Below are 19,435 nucleotides of genomic sequence, written 5' to 3'. Positions count from 1 at the left end.
GGTGTATATGAACTCTGCTATATCGGGTTTAGTTTAACTCAGATTCGATCCGAACTATAGACTGGGTTTAATTTTTAGACTATAACTCGATCTTAGACTCGATAAAATTTATACAATTTTAGGTCGGATGAAAATCAGATAAAAACCGGATGAAAATCGGATCTTTGCTATATAAAAATCACTTAATCTCCAATCATTATTTCACAATTAACATAATAAAATTCACTTAAAAAAATATAATAAGAACCAATCATTCTCTAAAATTAAACCATAACCATAATTAATACTAATATTGTCTAATAACACCAAATATTTAAATCAAAACAAACAACACAATATTATGTATTAGTCAAAGTCTTATACATTTTAAACATAAAACATTAACTTATAATCTTATAATGACTAATAATACAAAATATTAAGGTTTACAATATTTAAATTCCACATAAGAATAGTCATCACTCATCATCTATTACTAATAACACAAAATACTAATAACACAAAATATTAATTGTATATGATGACTGGACCATCAGATCGAGTTTGGGTGACTCGAACTATGACCCGGACCCAACTCGAAATAATAACCAGATATATTTTTGAGATCCTTATCCAACCCTAAATCCAATGAAATCACACTAAGTTAGCCTCTAAAATATTCAAAGCCGGCCGGACCATGTATACCTAACAATCCACATCAATATTATATTATTATGAGACAAAAGAAGCACCTTCTCTTCCGCATTCTTATAACAGAGATATTGTCCATCCAATTCTTAAGTCCATTTTTTCAGGCCAGCCCTCCACACACTTGAAGGTTGAAGCAGACAAAAAAAAAGTAATTTTTAAAAAAAAAAATTGAATTAAAAGAACTTTATACCTCATTAGTCCTATGCCCCCACCCTTCAAATTATTTTTCTTACCTTAAAAATATGTTCATTACACAGTTTACCAAATAAATTAATAGTATGAATTATTTTTTACAGAAGTAATTACCGAGTGAAACACTAAAATATAGAATCATCCCAATTTCCAGTTTTCCACTATAACACAAAATTAGAAAAAAATTTAAAAAGGAAATACAGCTACAAAGCACTTAATTAATATTAAAGTCAAACTAATTATGATTGTGACTGGAAATGAAAGTGACGCCTTGTGAGAGATCTTCTAGAATTCAAAAAATGAACAAGCTTCGAAAGACGTGCTTCTACAGAAAAATAAAGCACTCCATGGAAACAAGTGGGTTCTCAATGGACTCTTCCTGCAAAACAACGTCGTTTTTCTCCTCAGTCTCCTCACTCTTGTTCTCACCACTGTCACCACCTTTCTCCTCTACTTTTTCCACCGCACCCTTCGCCGCTGGCACCTCTTTCCGACCACCGTAAATAGCGCCTGCCTTGCCCGCTGTGCTAATCGCCCTGGCACATGATGGCGACCTAGACCGCCGGCCGGATCCTTCGCCGGCGTCTCGACGGACTCCGGCGGATCCCACATTGAGCTTCCGGTTCGCCGCCGAACCCGATTCCCTGCCGCGAACCGGCCTTAAACCACCGTGAAGCCTCTTCTCCGGCGACGGCTCCGACCTCCTTGCTGGAGACTTGAGCCTCCGCTCTCTCCCGGAGGCGACATTGCCGTCACAGGCGTGAGGGCGCTTCCTCGACGGGGATCTGTTGCTGTTCCACTTCATTGTTGTTGTTCCCTCCCTGATGCTTCTTTTGCTGGTTACTTCTTCTTCTCTCTTCTCCGTAACTGTGGTAGCGGTGGAGAAGCTTCCGCTGATGCTGCATGGTTCTTCTGAGAGCTGAGACACTACCTCTGAGACTTCACCTTCTTTTTTGTTGATGATAATGGGGTTGGGAATGGGATGTGGGTTCTTTGATTCGATTTTGTCATCAGGGTTTTGAAGAGGAGGCAGAAGGGTGTCCGATTCTGGCTTCAAAATTGGAACTTGATTTCGTTTGGCAATGGGTGTTTCTGATAGGACCTCTTTCACAGACTCTTCCTCTAACACTGGTGGTGGTTGCCGCTGTGGTATTTGTTGGTTAAGGTTTGAGTTAGGGAGAGAGGGTGTAAGATATTGTTTTTGGTGATATGGGTTTTGGTTTTGGGTCTGGGATTTGCTGATGCAGCAACCCATGTGGAGGTTTGAAAAAACAATGTTAGAGAGTTGAAGTTTTAGAAGGTTAGTACTTAGTAGTGGGAAGAGTTCATTGGGGTTCGGTGTTCGCCTGTTCGGTATTCGGGTATTGGTTTGAAAAACTGCGCACAAGAGACAGTGTAACGGCTATTGAAGTGTAGTAGAGGTTAGAGAACGTGGGGGCGGAATTGGGGAAGGCAAAGGGGGCCAGATTGAAAATTGAGAAGGGTAATAAATATGAATCACGCACCAAATTGTTTAATTAAATTTTAAACAAACTATCATTTCTAATTAAGAAAGTTTTGAATTCAATTTTCGGGTTGGACACTTCGATTACAATTATATAAGATAGGCGTTAAAATCAATTACTAAAATTATTTATTATATACTTTTTTGGTGAGCAAAAAAAAAGCCAAAAAAGCTAAAATAAATCAATATGCGAGTTTGCAGCAAGTTCTTTTGTGGTTAGAGCCAAGAATAATGATCAAAGCTACCAACAGTATCCTGTTTTGCTAAAATGTCTGCAACCCTGTTAATTTTTTGAGGAGCCAAAGAAAATTAGATTGTGATATCACTACTAGTCTTTATGTCAAGCACCTTGTTAAGAAGCTGAGATTTACAATGAGATTGAGGAAAGTTTCATTGATTAACAAGATTATAGGTCTCAATGGAGTCAGTTTCATAAACAAGTTTACAGACACCATGCTCTAGAGATAATATGAGACCACACCAGATTGTCCACAATTCAGAACGAAGCACACTAACACCTGGGACCTTCCCAACACTGCCAACCACCCGAATACCGACATCACCCCGCAGCAAACAACCAAAACCAAATCTTCCAAAATTAATAAAGACACGAAGAGTGCTAGGGGTAAGGAGAATTTAAGATGTGTAGCTATCAATTAACCATCATCTGTGATGTGTAGTTATTAATTAACTATCATCAGTATTTTTAATGGTGGGAGATGATATCTAATGATGTATGATTACTCATTTTTCTTTTGATGATTAAGTACTGGCCAAATTTTAATAAATGTGCTGGTCTCCTAGACTTTCTCTAAAGACACTTCCATCACAATTCACTTTATAGTAACCTTACTCTAGTCGAACCCACTTGTAGTTCACCCATGTCCCGGGATGGTGGAGAGAAGATGATGACGCTTTTCGAATCTCTTCAGAAAAAAGTCTTGATTTAAAAGGTATCACTATAAGAAGAACGTTGAGTACCGTCGGATTTATCGTCAGATTAATTAAATACATCCGCCGCTAAAAAGATTACCGTCGAATTTACCGTTGTCGTTGGATTGACGGTATAAGCATCACCGAAAAATGCTTACCGATGGATTTATTTTGTCCGATACTAATTATCAGCGAAATTTTCGTCGGTCTTTTCAATAAATTTGGCGAGATTGTGTTGATGGTATCCGACGGTGACTTTGGCACCGTTTTCCGTGTTTAGGCGCCAAGTTACCGTCGGATTTTAAATCCTACAATAATGGTAATGTTAATTTTACTTTTTAAATTTTTTGGTACTGTGAAGCCACAATTAGTAGATTTAGGCATGGCAATTTCTCCCGGCAGGATAGGTATCTGCGGGGATTTATCCGTCGGGAGACAGATTTGGGGAGCTTTTTTAACCCACGGGGAGCGGGAACGAGGACCCGCAAAATAAACAGGGCGGGGGCCGGGAGCAAGGTCCCCGCCCCATAGAGACTAGTATAATACCCACATATGTAAATGTCAAAAATACCCTTAATATATATATATATATATATATATATATATATATATATATATATATATGCTGTTAACAAACTCTAACTCTCCTAACCCTTATTCAGTTTCTCTACCGTCACTCCTTTCAGACTCTTTGCCTTTCCTTCTCCTTCTTCTTCTCTCCGCCACCCCCCTTTAATCTCACCACCATCTGCCAGACCGCCACCCTCGTTTCCTCTCACGGCTTCCACCTCTCACTCTCAACGTCACTTCAGAAGATAGAGTTGACATCGCGTGCCTGACACCGACGCACCCCGAGGAGAATCGTCGTCGCGAGCGTTGTGAGGAGCTTGAAACATCTTCGTCTTCGGCCTCACGTCGTCGTCTTTTCTTCTTCGAGAGCCAGAAGCGTCGTCGTCTTCGGAAGAAGTATTCTTTGTCGTCGCCGTTTTCGTCTTTGGCAAGGCAGTCCGATCTCCATCGCGTCGCTGCCTCTGTCTTTAGTAAAGGTATTTCTATTTTTCCCTCAAAACATAATTTATTTTATTTTATTTTTCTTCTTTTCAGATTGATTTATTTTCTCAACAAATACAATTCTAATTTTTTTAAACCTACTTCTATATTTATGAAGGTTTAAAGTGGGTTTGCAGAAAGATTTCATGATTTTTGATGGTTGATGCGATTTGTATAACTGTACAAGGCAGTGTGGTATTTGGTAAACAGTTTTACTATTTTAGGTTTGGTTTAATTTTCTTGGATTAGTGATGGCTGCCTGGATGAATGTAAACTGGTGTTTGATGCATCTGGTTGATTAATTTGGTATGTGGTTGTGCTTGGCAAAAGTAGATTTGAAATTGGATGAATGCATCTGAAAGTTTTTATGGTTTGGATTGATTTGGTTTAGGTATGGATTGTGAATTTTTGAGTTAATGTTGTTGGTGATGGAGATTATTGTAATGTTAATTGAGGATTGTTTATGTTTACAATTTTTTTTTCGATTTTTTAAAAATCCACGGATATCTGTGGAGACCCCGATCCCCGACGGATATGAGGTCCCCGTTACCCATCGCAGAGATGGGTCGGGGATGGGGACGGATTATGGGTGACGAGGCGGGGGCAGGGGGCATGTCCCCGCCCCCATGGAGACCCGTTGCCATCCCTAAGTAGATTCTTGTTAACAAATTATTTTATTAAAAAATAAATAGTTTTAATAAAATAAAATGTCACAAGTATAGAATACAATGAAATAGACAAACAAAAATGCATAAAACCCTAAATCCTACAGATCTCGGTAATCTTTGTCTTCGTCGGTGGCGTCGTGGTCCACCTGCTAGGCAGCAGAGTAGGTGCTGCCATCGGTGCCCCACCAACAGCATTGCCGCTGGAACCAGCAGCACCACTACCTCCAGCGCGCATCTACTAGTTGTACTCTTTCATCTGCTGTCGCAACCGATCGAGCTGCTCCAGCTTCTCTGTCAGGTTCGAATTGATGGCAACACGTGCAAGAATCTGTCGATACCTCAGCTCAAACTACTCCACCTGCTGGTGAAGCTCCTTTGTTAGCTTCTGCACCTCCTCCCTCAAGTCGACAACTTTCTGGGGATTAGCAAGGTTAATGGCAGAGGCAGAGGCAGAGGAAGCCGCTAACGTGTAGGATTGGAGGCCACTGGCGAACAATAACCCCAACTCGAAGTAGCGATTCTTGTGATGTTCAAACGTGGTTTCACGCTAAATCCTATCAGGATCTACCACTGAGGTCTCGGAGCCATCTTCGTCGGCCCTACTAGACAGCTGAGATTGCCGGGTCGCGGCCTCCAACCTCTACGTGTACTCCTCCTGCGTCACACACGTTAGTTGTGATTAGGATAATAGTTAAATAATTGTCTTTAAACTAAATAAAGTTGAAAGTTAGGATTAATTTAAACTCACATAATGGGTTGCAGACCACTCGTCAGTAAATCTCTCCTCGTTTGCCTTCAAAGTATGGGTATACTTGAAGGTCTCTGCCAGTGTTGCCTCACGATCGAATGACTTAGACTACAAATTAATATATCAACCAAGCAATAAAATAAATGAACAAATTAAATAATGACAGACAAATATATATGAACCAAAATACAAAAAATCTTAATTCTAATTTCGAAAACATAATTTTAATTTTTTCGATTTCACTCAAAATCTTATAAAAATTTCGACATAATCTACCCTAAAATTCGGATTTAGCCACCCTTGAAGGGTTCCATCCAAACTAAATATCCATCAACCCTTCTCAACTTATTAACTTTTTCAATCATTATTAAGGTAACATACAAAAAGTTCAATCATTATTAATACTATCAAGCATTTTTCAAAAAATTTCAGCAACAGGAATCGGGAAACAGCTCAATAATCCAACATTTTCCAACAATTTCTGGACCTAATCTAACCTACCATAACCACCTAAATCCACAAAAACAAAAAATTAAACTAACTAAACTCTACTAACTAACTAATTAACTTAATAATAAAAAAGAAAATTAAACCAACGAAGCAGTTCTATATCAGCTCAACTTAGTTCATATAGGACTATATAAGTATATATCAACAGAACAAGACTAACACCAAAGATCATATTCAAAACAAGACTGCTTATAAATCAATTTACATTCTTATAAAATAAATAAACAAATTAAAAAACTAATTCAAGTAACTACTAAAATATTAAACAATGTCAAAATTCTTACCAATCTGGTCTTACACTTCATGACAGTCGCCGACCCACCCATATACCTCGACGACTTGGGCAATGCCTTGTTAGCGACGTTCGTTAGACGACGATGCTTAAACTCGTCGTTATCTCTAAAATAATCCTCTATTTCATGCTTAATGTTTGGGTGAATCCACGATGTCAGGTGGTCTTTCTCCTGACGAAAGTCGCTCATCATCTGCTGAAGTCATTTGGCTGCCCAGTGGTCATAAATCTTTTTAATCATACCATTGTGTTTTGCATCCCATATGAATTTCAACTGCACAAAGTGATTCACCAAGATTAGTTAGTCGGAATAAAATACAGTTCAAATGCTGTTAATTAATTCAAACCAAATTGGGTTCTTATCACCCACTTCTGAAACCAACGCTCTCTAGTCTCATCCAGGATCTACGTGTAGGTCGGCCACAGATGGTCGTACATGGACTTAATAACCTTGGATATCTCCTGTGTGCAAGCATTGGGGTTTGATGCAAATCTATCAGAGAAAAAATCTCACATTAACAAACACATAAGATAAACAAAGTTAATATTAAAAAATTGAACCCATGACAGCATGCCATCGGGCCAAATCCTCAATCGGATGACAGGCGGTGGTGGAGTGTCATCTTGCTCGGGGGCATTAGAGGAATCATCCACCGCAGGCTCTGTCGACATCGTCGCTGCATCTGCAAGGGGCGTAGCAAAAGGAGGCACTTAGTTCAAGTTTATGACCATGATGAATTTCTAGTCCGATGGACCCACCTGTGGCGTCAAGGGGTCGACGAGTAGCCGGGATAGAGGGCGATGATTGGACAGCCCTGGGGGATTCGGTGGAAGCTCGCCTTCTACCATGACCACATGACCCTCTCGACCTACATCTGCTACCTGTCGTCATGTCTGTACAGCGAATATATTAATAACATAACAAAGAACAATAAATAATAACATAAGAAGAAACTCAAGAAATAACAAATAATTCTAAAAGTGTTTTAGTTTAGTAAATTAAAAAAAAAAGAAAATTACATAGTGTTTTTGTTTCAAAATAATTAAATTAGAATGAATAAGTGTTTTGGTTAGTTTAGCAAACTAACAAGTGCCTATAGATCAATAAAACACTAATTGCAAAGAAGATTGGAGTGATACATACACGCTTATGAAGCGTACGCACGAATTGAGGATGATGCGTACGCATAACTGGCAGATTTTCACAACTTCATTTCTTCATGAATTCTCCACTTTTGCATGCTTTTCTTCTATCTTTCCAAGTCATTCTTGCCTCATAAACCTTAAATCAGTCAAGCAAACATATCAAGGCATCAAACGAAATAAAATTGAATTAAATTTGACAATTTGAGGCATAAAAAGCATGTTTCTAATAATTAAGCACAATTAGAAAAAATTCACAAAAGTATGTATTTTCCATGAATAAATGCAAGATAAATTGATAAATTCCACTCTTTTCAACCCAAAAATTATCGTAAAATATAGATTTTTCACGTACCAACGAGATTGAAATTTTAATCTTCTTTTAGATCGTTCAGTACAGGAGTTTGTGACAAGCAACAAAGGGACATGATCTAAGCCTGTTTCTGTCAGTCTGAGTATAGTAGTATAGTAGGATTAGAGTATTATTGGAGCCATAATTCACCTACAAAAACTTTGTCTAATCTCTCATGGATCAACTCATCTCCTATCTTCCTATTACTCCAAATATAAGGTCTCCCAATCATGCCAAAGTCACATAAGAGGTTATTACTAATAAAATAATTAAAAGTAGACATAGATGTTGGCGTTTTGAGGCTACCTCCAATCTTTTTATTTTGATCAACAATTGCATTGAAATCTCTCATAATAACCACATTATCTTGTAGTTATTGCAGAGTGGTTGAAACCTCAAGGAACTAAGTGAACCGAATATGTTCATTGCAATGAAAGTAAACTCCAAACAGGTTCCATTCTACATTGAAGGAGGTATCTATCACCTGGGATACTATAAACTATTTCGAATTACTACCACATTATTTTTTCAAGTAAGAGCTAATCCACCAGCATTACCCATCAGGTCAACTATTTTTCAACTATTATATCCTTATGACCTCAATTTCCTTTCCACCTGTCGAGATTGATTTTTGGTTTCACACAAAAAAATCATCTCAGGGTATTGGGATTTAGTAATGCCTTTAAAATTGTAGATTATTAGCAGTCTTTCCAAACTCTGACAATTTCACATAATGATCTTTATATTCCTTGGGGTGCCATTAAATGGTTGGCACACTCCGCCCTCTCAGCAGTACTCTATTTCTGCTCCACATAGACCTTTCTAGACTTGCCTGCATTCTCTTTTCCTTGACATCTTCTTTTTAGACCTCCAATCGGGTTATTTGTACCTGTTCCCTTCCTTGTCAATTGCTTTATATTGATCTTCTTTCCAGCGCTGTCTATGTTGAGGTCATCAAGAAAATCACTTTCCATAGTATTAATAATGCCGATAATGTCCTCTAAAACTATAAGATGGAGTGCTTGTTTTCATTGAGTGTCAAGCTATCTCTGGAATTTTATCACTCTCCATATTATTGTTATTTTTCTGAATTTCAGCTGACGAACCTGACATAGATAGATTAGAGAACTCTTCAACTAGCCAATTTGGCATGGGTTTTTCCCTCAGTTGCGTAGGCGCCAGAAGAGTCCTCTCTATCACTAATATCCACTCTCTTACCAACTTGTTCAACCTTGACTCATTCTCCAATTTAGTCTTGCTTGACAGAACTAGAAGCAGAATCATAGATAAGCAGCTTGCAGTGTTTCAAATAATAACCAATGTGAGCATCATATGTGCAGAAAATTCCAATCCTTTCATACTTGAATTTAATTTCCATAATATGTTGACTTGTTTCGGTCATTCGAATTGAGTCTTTTACTTTTTTTTTTCCATTAATCAGTACATTGGTCTCAAGAATTCTTGATTCTATCTCGCGAACATTGAAGAAAGCTATCTCTAGAATCTAACCAATTTTTTTTCAAATTTTTGACCCAGGGTTTTAAACTATTCAGGAACTCCCCAAAATTAGACCTAAATTGAAGAGGTTGTTATTTTTCTAGCACCTTTATCGTCTGCCTCTGTCCATCTCCTGACATGAAGAATATAATCTTTGAAGAGCCATGGGATCCTTTTTCTATTTTGAGAGCATCTAGATCGTTTTCAAAAAAGAATTGGAATTGATTAGATCTCTTCTCTATCATTTCTAAAACCATCTGATTTTTTTTTAAATTGTCCTTAAAGCGTTGTCAATGGTACCAATTGAAAAAATTCTCTCAGCAAAAGTTCTACCAAAGATTTTTTGAACAAGCTTCCCATCTCTGGCAATAATTCTCCTTCACTAAAATTACCACATCCGCTTCATCCTCCTCACAACCCGATTTTTTATGTGAATTTTTTCCTCCACCCAAATTCATAATGAAAATAGTATGAATCAGTGCAAAGAAAAGAAATTGTAGATATAATGAAACAGGTCAAAAAAAGAAAGAAGAAAAATGAAAAAAATTGAGAGATAAAATTATGACGAAGGAAATTGAAAAAGATTAAGAGAATTTAATAACTAAAAATCATATTGTAGACACTACTTTTAAAATTCTAACAAAACAAAAAAATATTCAAAAAATACATATGTTTTGCGCTCCTCACACCAGAGAAACTAAGATATTTGTATCATCCTTACACAAATTGATAAATAATAAAAAAATTTTAAATAAAAACGCTTATATCATGGCCATATTTAAAAAATTTGTATCATAAAATAAATATACATTTTTGTTCATGTTTATTATCTCAAAAGACACGGTAGTTTTTTTTCCAAAAAATAACAAAAATAACATGTCATGTAATATATTATTATTTTTTTACTTAAAGTTATTGTCAATTTGGATAAAAAAAAATATATTTATGATGTAAATAATTTTTTTTTTACTTTTCAAAAACTATGTTGTGTTAATCGCAAATAATTCTGTATTGTCTCCTATAACCTACATTTATCTATCATTTTTAAAAAATATATAAAACAAGAGATCATCTTCGTTGTTTTTTTTTTTAAAAAAAAGGTGAGAAATTACTCAAATTAGGAATTTTGTGACATCATAGGTACAAGAGTGCAAGTATTGTTTGCAATCAGAAAACATTGGTTTGCCCATATCAACTTTTGTAAACGGGATTTTTTTTTGTATAAATAATACTGTGTAGAGACTAGAGACGGCTAGAGGCCCACTAGCATTGCATATTGTTGTATCAGATGACCAAAAATCGGAAAGAATTAAATATCTATCCCGTTCTACAAAAGGATACTTCTACTGTTCTACATTGTCTAGGGAACAATAAGAAAAAAACGTATAGGCTTAAATTGGCAAAAAAAAAGAACTTGTTAAGATGTAGAAACTTGTTGTACTATTGTTCTTTTTTTATATATATAAACGAATGATTATTCCAACAAAAAGTATATACAAAAATTAATAATTATATAATTTTAAATAAAGTTTTTTATTTAGTATTTTTCTTTTTGTTATTAATTTTTTTTATTTTATTTTATACTCTTATATATGTGTTTAAGTTATTTGACTTATTTTTTAAAATAAAAATAATTTTAATGACGAATATTATTGTGAATAATTTTATTAAAGTTAAAAATTAATAAAATAATAATAAAAAATTGTGTTGTAATTTAATTATTTTTTATTTTATTTTTAATTATTATTATTTTAGATTAATTTTAATTAATTTTATTTAAAAAAATTATACGATATAATCTATTATTACGCCAACTCACTATAAAACAAAATAGATAAGTATTTTAAGTCCGCTTTATTTAGTAAGACAAGTCGACCCGGGATTTTGAAGGGGGACGGGGAGATTACTATCTTTGAATTTGGATCCTCTAAATTTTAGATTTTCACTTTAGAGGATAGAGTGAGATCTCTCACCATTAAATATTTTTTCTCTTATGTATTCTATTGGTCCCACCTATAAAATAAATGGTGATAGATCATACTTTCTCCTCTAAAGTTAAATTCAAAATTTAGAGGATCTAAATCCATATCTTTAGAGTGAACTACCAACTCGGCCTCTGTTTATTTCCGAGAAAGACAACGCGACCCCTCACAATAAAAACGATCCACTTTGGTCCTTGTCCTCTACTTCCGTGTACAATGCGGTCCCTGTGGGTGTTTCTCTGTCAATTCTAAACGAAAAATGCTGATGTGTCAGGTTCAGAAATGGACAAAGGCTTAATTGTCTCTAAATTCAAATTGGTGAGGGATTTATTTGTCCCTATTCTTTAAACAATATTTTTTAATTTTTTTATTTATTATATTAATATTTTTTCAATAAATTATTGAATATATAGTATAATAAGTACAAACTAATTAATAAATTATTCAAATTTAAAAATATAATTTATTATAAATAATTCTCAAATATAATTTTTAAATATGTATAAATAATAAATATTAAAATTCGATTAATATATTAATAATAATAACTCTATAATATACTATTAGTATTATCATCTAACTAATTTTCACAATAAAATAAAAACTAATGAATATATTATTTGATATATAATAAAAAATTTTTGAATAATAACAAATTTAATTTTTTTATCTCTTTAAACTAAATTAATAATTCTATTTGATATCTTTGTACTAAAATATACTATGAGTAGGCTACTAATACTAAATAATAGAAATTCGGGGTGGTTGTGGCAACAACAATGAAAGCTTGGCAAAAGAGAGAGGGGATGATATGGTAGTAGCAGTGAGATAAGGGTAATTTAGAATTTTTGGGCGGTTTTTCAGGGTTTGGATAGTTTTGTTGTAAGTAGCCAATCTTTCATGGGTACAACTTCAATTTTATTATTTTGTGGGTAGATTTGTCCGTGTCTAAAACTTTCAGGGGTAGAAATGATAGTTTACTCTTATAAAAATACAAGTTCTAGAAAAAAAAATACAAGTTCAAACACTCATTAATAGATATGACAATACGACGATTAGAGGCAGAATTTTTGTACTATTCAACCGTGTTGGGCTCTATCTTATCCTATATAAGCCCTGTCTCGCTTCTACTCACGAATAATAAAAATCTACACCTAACTACATTTTTAGTCTTTACAACCTTTTTTTTAAACTAGGGGCAAGTTATCCAAACCCCAATCACACCCTAACTTTGAAACCCACCATGAACACCCTTTATTAGGGTAGATAATTATCTGGTATGGGTTGCGTTACTATCCCTATCACTGGTAAGCTTATATTATTATTATTATTCAAAGGTTCAAACTGAGAAGACATGTCAAATATATTATTTCGTAAGTTTGGATATAGCCTATTAAAGTATTTACGCATTTAAATAGCTTAAAATTGGACCTACTTTCTATCAAATCAGATCAAACGTAGACTAGACTATAGATTCCTGCCAAGCCGACTAGCTTCTTTCGGTCCTATTTTCTATTGGTGCAAACTTCCTTTCTCTTCTCTTAAGACTTCTACCAGAAAAATAGCTAAATGAAAAGTATAATTAACTAATCAATTTGGAGATTAGACCATTTCTAATAGAAACTCATCCTAATTCTTATTTATAGTCCATTTATCATAAAAAATAACTTCACATTAGCTTTTGTGTCACAAATAATAAATACGAACATTAGGAGAAACTAAGTTTAGTCCCTATTATGGTCCCACTTAGTTAATTAATTAAAATAATTAAAATTAATATAGTTATTATTTTTTACAATAATATATTTAAAATTTAAAAATTAAGAAATAATTTACTATTAAAAAACATTAATATTTGAAAAAAATCAACAACTTTATAAATAACAATAATACACAATATATAATTTGACCTTAAACTAATTTGCAAAATTACTTAATATAAAGAAAAACATAGTTAAACTCTTTAGTTGACGACAATAGGGCGGTCAACGGGCTAACCCGACCCATTTAGGTCTGGCCCGTTAAGCCCGTGGGTTAAATAGGTTGACCCGTTTTATTCGCGGACCAAAATTTTATAGCCTGAACCGTTTATAGTCAATCCGATTGGTTAAACGGGCCAACCCGTTTATCATTTAATTTTATTTTTTGAAAAATATTTAAACAAAAAATACCATTTTTAGGTCAAAAACCTTTAAAAATAATATTTTTTTTAGTTGATGGGTCAGATTTTCAGGTCGGATTGGGAGAAATATCGACTGAAAGTACTGCTTTTTTGAAAAAAATATAAAAAAATAAATGGGCCACCCGTTTAGCCCGTGGACTAGCCCGTTTAACCCGTCATTTTTTCGGGTTAATCAAGCTCAGCTCGTTTAGCCCGAAATTTAAACAGGCTTAATTTTAGAGGCAAAACCCACCCATTTAAATGGGTAACGGGCTGGTCCGATGGGTTTAGCCCATTTTGACGGCCCTAACGACAAGCATTGTGAAATTATCATATGTGTTCAATCAAGTCCTTTTTGAGTTGTCGATGTTGTTGCCTATTCTGAAGTTGGGCATTTCTTTGGAGAAATTAATGGTATAGTGCAAAATCTTCCTCTCTCAACTGAAGTTGTGATAAGCCGTTTTTGACATCATCATACTCTAGGTCTAGAGCACATTTTTGTGCATAAGTGTCTCTTTTATCCTCAACAATCATATTATTCAATATAATACAAACTCTCATTATGTTTGCAAGGTTCTTTTTTTCCCAAAAGTATGATGGACCACGTATATTACAAAGCGTGCTTGCAACATTCTGAATGCTTGCTCCACGACTTTTTTTTGCCATTCTTAGTATTGTGCAAATAACTTGTGTTTCTCCCATTGTGGCTTTGATATTGATTTGACAAATATGGCCCATTCAGCATAAATACCATATGCTAAATAGTATCCCATAGTATAATGATTATTATTGATAGTGTAATTTACTTCCGGAGCACGATCATTTAGAATATCATCGAACACTGCTGAACAATCTAACAATTTGATATCGTTATTTGAACAGAAACTCCAAAAAATGCATGACATATCTAAAGATTTGAAGATGTTACAACCCTAAGTACTATAATGGCAACCCCACGATAACCACTCATGTACATACTTTTCCACACCTTTAGACAATTTTTTTTATTGCCAATACATGTAGTTGATGCTACACAACATACTAGGAAAGGCACGGCCCTTTGCCATTTGTAGCAAGCGTCTTATATCATTTGAATTTGGTTTTCGCAAGTATTCATCTTCAAACACCAAAATGACACCTTCAACAAATTTTTTCAAGCATTCAATTGTAGTTCTCTCGCCTGTGCGCACATAATCATCAACAACATCAGCTATTATGCCATATATTAACATTCATATCGTAGCAATACATTTTTGCTATGGTGATAAGCCTCTTCTTCCAATTACATCGACCATCTGTTGGAAATATATATATATACATTTGAGAGGACGTCTACTATCTGAAAGAACACATGTCTTCTCAGTCGAAATTTCCATTGAAAAATATCAGCATTATATGCTGGCTCATTTGCAAAGTAATCTTTGAAAAGGTGATCATGTCCTGCTTCTCGATCTCTGTTGATTCATCTACGAGGAGTTGGAAAAGAGATTCTCTCAATATCTTCTTCTTCTGAATCATTGAACAAATACTCATCGATCCAATTATCCATGAGTGTTATCTCGCCTTCTTCTTTTATTATACAACGCCTCGTTAAATATATCATTAAAATTTTTAGCCATTTGTAGAAAAATGATATTTAATATTCTTTCGTGGTGAGAAACTAGCTTTAAAGTAGAGTCTGTGATTATAAATGTTTGGCAATTAATATTTATAAGTGTCATCGCAACATGTAGCTACTTTTTAACGATTAGTTTTGTAATGTCTACTTTATAACAGCTAATTTTTTCTTGCTTAGTTTGAAACGGCTAATTTGTAACAACTAGAAAATAGTTAGTTTTGCAATGCTTACTTTCATGAATAACAACATATAATAATATTGACTAATTTTAAAAGTTATATCACAAATGAATAAAACATGCTACATCTCGAAATGGAATAAAACAAAGTACATCACATACAAAAATACACGATGAAAATAAAATAGATTATGGAAAAAGCTCTGCATACAAGCTATTAGGGCTTGTATGCTTTACAAGTTCATTAACGAATAAACCCGTAAAACGTGCTGCAAGGTCTACGTCCAATACACGCGCTATATAAAGATCCCACGTATATATAACTACCAAATTTAAAAGATTTGTTTCCTTCTTCGTTCTCCTTATTTTTAGATTTGTTTTCTTCTTCGTTCTTCTTCTTGTTCTTCTTCTTCTCGTTCTTCTCTCTTTGTAACTCCAGCTTCGTTTTCTATCGATTTTTTGTTTTCTAAAATCAAAGTTTGAACTCGTTTTGAAGATAATGGATGATTCAACCTCAGATTCTCAGCTGAATCAAGGCGAAGTGGATTATGAATTTGAATCTAACAAAGTTCCTGAGGTTTGATTTACATACGATTACTCTGAATTTTGTTGCAGTAATTTGTATAGCATTGTGTAGCTGAATAATTTGTGAACATTGACTATGAGACTAACGCGTCAACATAAATCTTTGGATTGAATGTAATGTATTAGTTTTGATTGATTATCTGGAATTTATAGCAGACGCTCGGGTGTAGATCAAAACTTTTTTGGGTGTATTTTTTTCGGGAGTGTGGGTGTATTTATAGTTTATGGCTTTTTTCTGTTATTTTAGCTGAATTGTTGTCGTTCGGGTGTATTATATCAGACATGATTGGGTGTGTTTTTAGTTTTTGTCATGGTGTATTCTGCAGCCTGTGTGTTTACAAGTTATGACTTTTATTGTCATTTTAGTTGAGTTGGTGCCATTCGGGTGTATTATATTAGCAATGATTGGGTGTATTTATAGTTTTTGACATGGTGTATTCAGCAGCCTCTCTCTGTTGTTGATGACCAATTTGTTCCGAAGGTTGGAATAACCTTTACCACCCTTGAAGATGCTAGAAAATTTTACAGGAACTACGCCAAGGCTGCAGGTTTTTCTACAAGAGTTCGGAGTACAAATAGGAAGGGAAACTAGATTAAGAATAAATTGATTACATGTAGCAGAGAGGAAAAAGGGAAATCTAAAATATCTCCGACCGAGATGACAAATCCGACAGCCGGTTTAAATTGTCCTGCAAGAATTTATATACATACATTGAAGGATGTTGGTGCTTGGATCATTTCAAAGGTTGTGCTGGATCATTCACACCCTTGTTGTCCAAGTAAAGCAGAGATGCTCAAACAGCACAGGGAACTAAGTATGTCCATTTGTCGTACAATAGAGAATAACGAGGAGGCTGGTATCAGATCAAGCAAAACTTACCAATCATTTGTTGCGGCTGTCGGGGGTCACCGCGAGTTAAATTTTATTGAAAAGGATGTGAGGAATTACATTACCAGGGAAGTGCGGAATATTTCCGAACAAGAAGATGCAAAAGAATTCGGGAAATATTTGTTAAGAATGAAATAGAAGAATCAGAATTTCTTTTTTGAGCTTGAACTCGAGAATGATCAATCGATTAAGTTTGCTTTTTGGGCCGATGCAAGAAGTAGAGCTGCCTTTGAGTATTTCAGAGATGTTATTTCATTTGACACTACCTACAATACAAATAGGTAACAAACTGTCCCTTTTAATGATTCTAAATTAATGTGTTTTATAAATCTGCCGTAGAGGTGTATATTTGGGTGTTTTCCGGGTGTATACAAAGCATTTGTTGGGTGTACGTAATGATTTTCCATTCTGCACTCTGGTAATTTATTTCATATATAATTTGGTTTGTGGTTCTTTTGTCGGGGTTAATCACCACGGTCAGTCAACACTTCTCGGATGCTCTTTGATGAAAAATAAAGAAATTGAATCATTCAAATGATTATTTTAATGTTGGCTTCGTTGCATGGCAGGAAATGCTCCGAAAAGGTTTCTCACCGATCAATGTGCATCAATGAAAAGGGCTTTAGAGGCCTGTATGCCAACAACAATTCACCGTTGGTGTATTTGGCACATCATGAAGAAGATTCCAAGCAAATTAAACGGGTACAAGGGACATGCAGATATTGAACAACAAATAAGCGAAGTTATTTGGAACTCTCATAGCAAAGACTCATTTGATAAGAATTGGAATGATTTTCTGCTAAATTTTGGTCTTGTGGACAACAAGTGGCTTTCAGGTAGTGTTGGGTTAAAATCTGCAGCAGAGGTATAAATTTAATCTTTATCGGGTGTATTTATAGTCTGTGTTTGGGTGTATTATGCAGATCTCTATGCAGACCGTCATATATGGGTTCCAATCTATCTGGATCACCACTTCTGGGCAGGGATGAGAAGCACACAAAGGAGCGAGAGCATGCATTCATTTTTTAACAAGTTTATTACCTAGAACTGCTCGCTTATTCAATTCGTCAAACAATACGATAATTGCCTCAGAAGCAGGGAGCAAGCAGAGAGAGAATCAGATGCTGCAGATTTTCATACGGTCATACCGTGTGCAACCAAATCCTCCATTGAAGCTCAGTTTCAAAATGTGTACACTCATCAAAAGTTTAGGGAAGTCCAAGTGCAATTTAGAGGAAAGGTGAATTGCATCACTAGATTAACGAATTCTGCTCTAGGCTATTCAGTATATGAGGTTGGAGAACAAGTTTTCAGCTCTATATTCAACAGGTTTGTGGTTACTTACGAATCAGTTGCAGCCGAGGTAAAATGCCAATGCTTATTATTCGAGTCGAGAGGGATACTGTGTCGTCACGCACTAAGCGTGTTAAGCTTTGAACAAGTAAGCCAAGTGTCACCTAGATATATACTGGAACGGTGGAGTAAGAAGGTAAAGAGGCGACATACACACATCAAGAGCAGCCACGACGAGCCACTGTTGGAGCCAAAAAGCAAGAGGTTTGACCAATTGGTTTTTCGTTCGCAAAATATTTGCGAATTTGCATCCGAATCGGAGGAGCTGACTGCAATTATGCATCATGCGTACGATAACGTTATGGCTGAGATGGAATCATTGAAAGCCAAAAGAAAGGGCACATCTTCTTTATCTCACGAAGACGCCAACTTGGAATCCGTTAACGAGCTTCAAAGCCCCCCAAGGATTCGAACAAGAGGACGTCCAAAAAATAGGCTAGGTTCAAAGTTAGACAAACAGATTGCAAATGCCACAAAGAAGAAGAAAACGAAAGTCTTAAGTGAGGTAAAAGTGATGTTCTTTAAATTTGTGGTGATTGAGTTTATTTTTCTCGTTAATAGTTTAGCTAATATGTAAGTTTGTTATATTCAGATAAACCTGTTTGATGCTGCATCAGTGGTGCATTCAAATTCCAGCCAATATCAAAGACATATTATGAATTATCAGTTTAGGGTACCATCAGCAGGAGACAACTCTTTGGGTGTATAGTTACAAAATATGGGTGTAAAAGCACTGTTCTTTTGGGTGTATTTTTGTGAATTTTATTGTGATTCACATTTTACATATAGATACATATATATACTTCAGAATCTTGTTTTTTTGTTATAAAATATTTTTTGTTTTTTTTACAATGGTTTAAGGGTTTTAGGTATTAGGGTTTAGGGTTTTAGGGTTTACAGGTTAGGGGGTAAGAGTTTAGGTTTTAAGTGTTTAGGGTTCAGGGTTTTAGGCACAAAGTATCAGGGGGGATAGATTTCAGGGTGTATATTCAACTTTCTTTGGGTGTAAAAAATGGCAGGTTATGGGTGTATATTTGATTTGATATTTTCCTTCATATTATAGTACCTGTAATTCATACATTTTGAATAC

The 19,435-nt window shown here is 35.0% G+C and overlaps 2 protein-coding genes across 2 annotated transcripts; both read right to left on the bottom strand.

Moving 5' to 3' along the window:
* Window positions 1–1,013: 1,013 nt before the first annotated feature.
* On the bottom strand, window positions 1,014–2,399 carry LOC112773953 (uncharacterized). Its single transcript, XM_025818440.2, has one exon. The coding sequence runs from the start codon at window positions 2,135–2,137 to the stop codon at window positions 1,208–1,210; it is 930 nt and encodes a 309-aa protein (XP_025674225.1). The 5' UTR covers window positions 2,138–2,399; the 3' UTR covers window positions 1,014–1,207.
* Window positions 2,400–14,390: 11,991 nt separating this feature from the next.
* LOC112773937 (uncharacterized) lies at window positions 14,391–14,954 on the bottom strand. The gene is made up of 2 exons (XM_025818439.1): window positions 14,765–14,954; window positions 14,391–14,575 (listed from the first exon to the last, which is right to left on the bottom strand). The coding sequence occupies exons 1-2, from the start codon at window positions 14,952–14,954 to the stop codon at window positions 14,391–14,393; spliced, it is 375 nt and encodes a 124-aa protein (XP_025674224.1).
* Between the last annotated feature and the right edge of the window lie 4,481 nt (window positions 14,955–19,435).

The sequence above is a fragment of the Arachis hypogaea genome, chromosome 3, assembly GCF_003086295.3.
Source record: "Arachis hypogaea cultivar Tifrunner chromosome 3, arahy.Tifrunner.gnm2.J5K5, whole genome shotgun sequence".
NCBI classification, from domain to species: Eukaryota; Viridiplantae; Streptophyta; class Magnoliopsida; order Fabales; family Fabaceae; genus Arachis; species Arachis hypogaea.
This window is presented reverse-complemented; position numbering and strand designations above follow the sequence as displayed.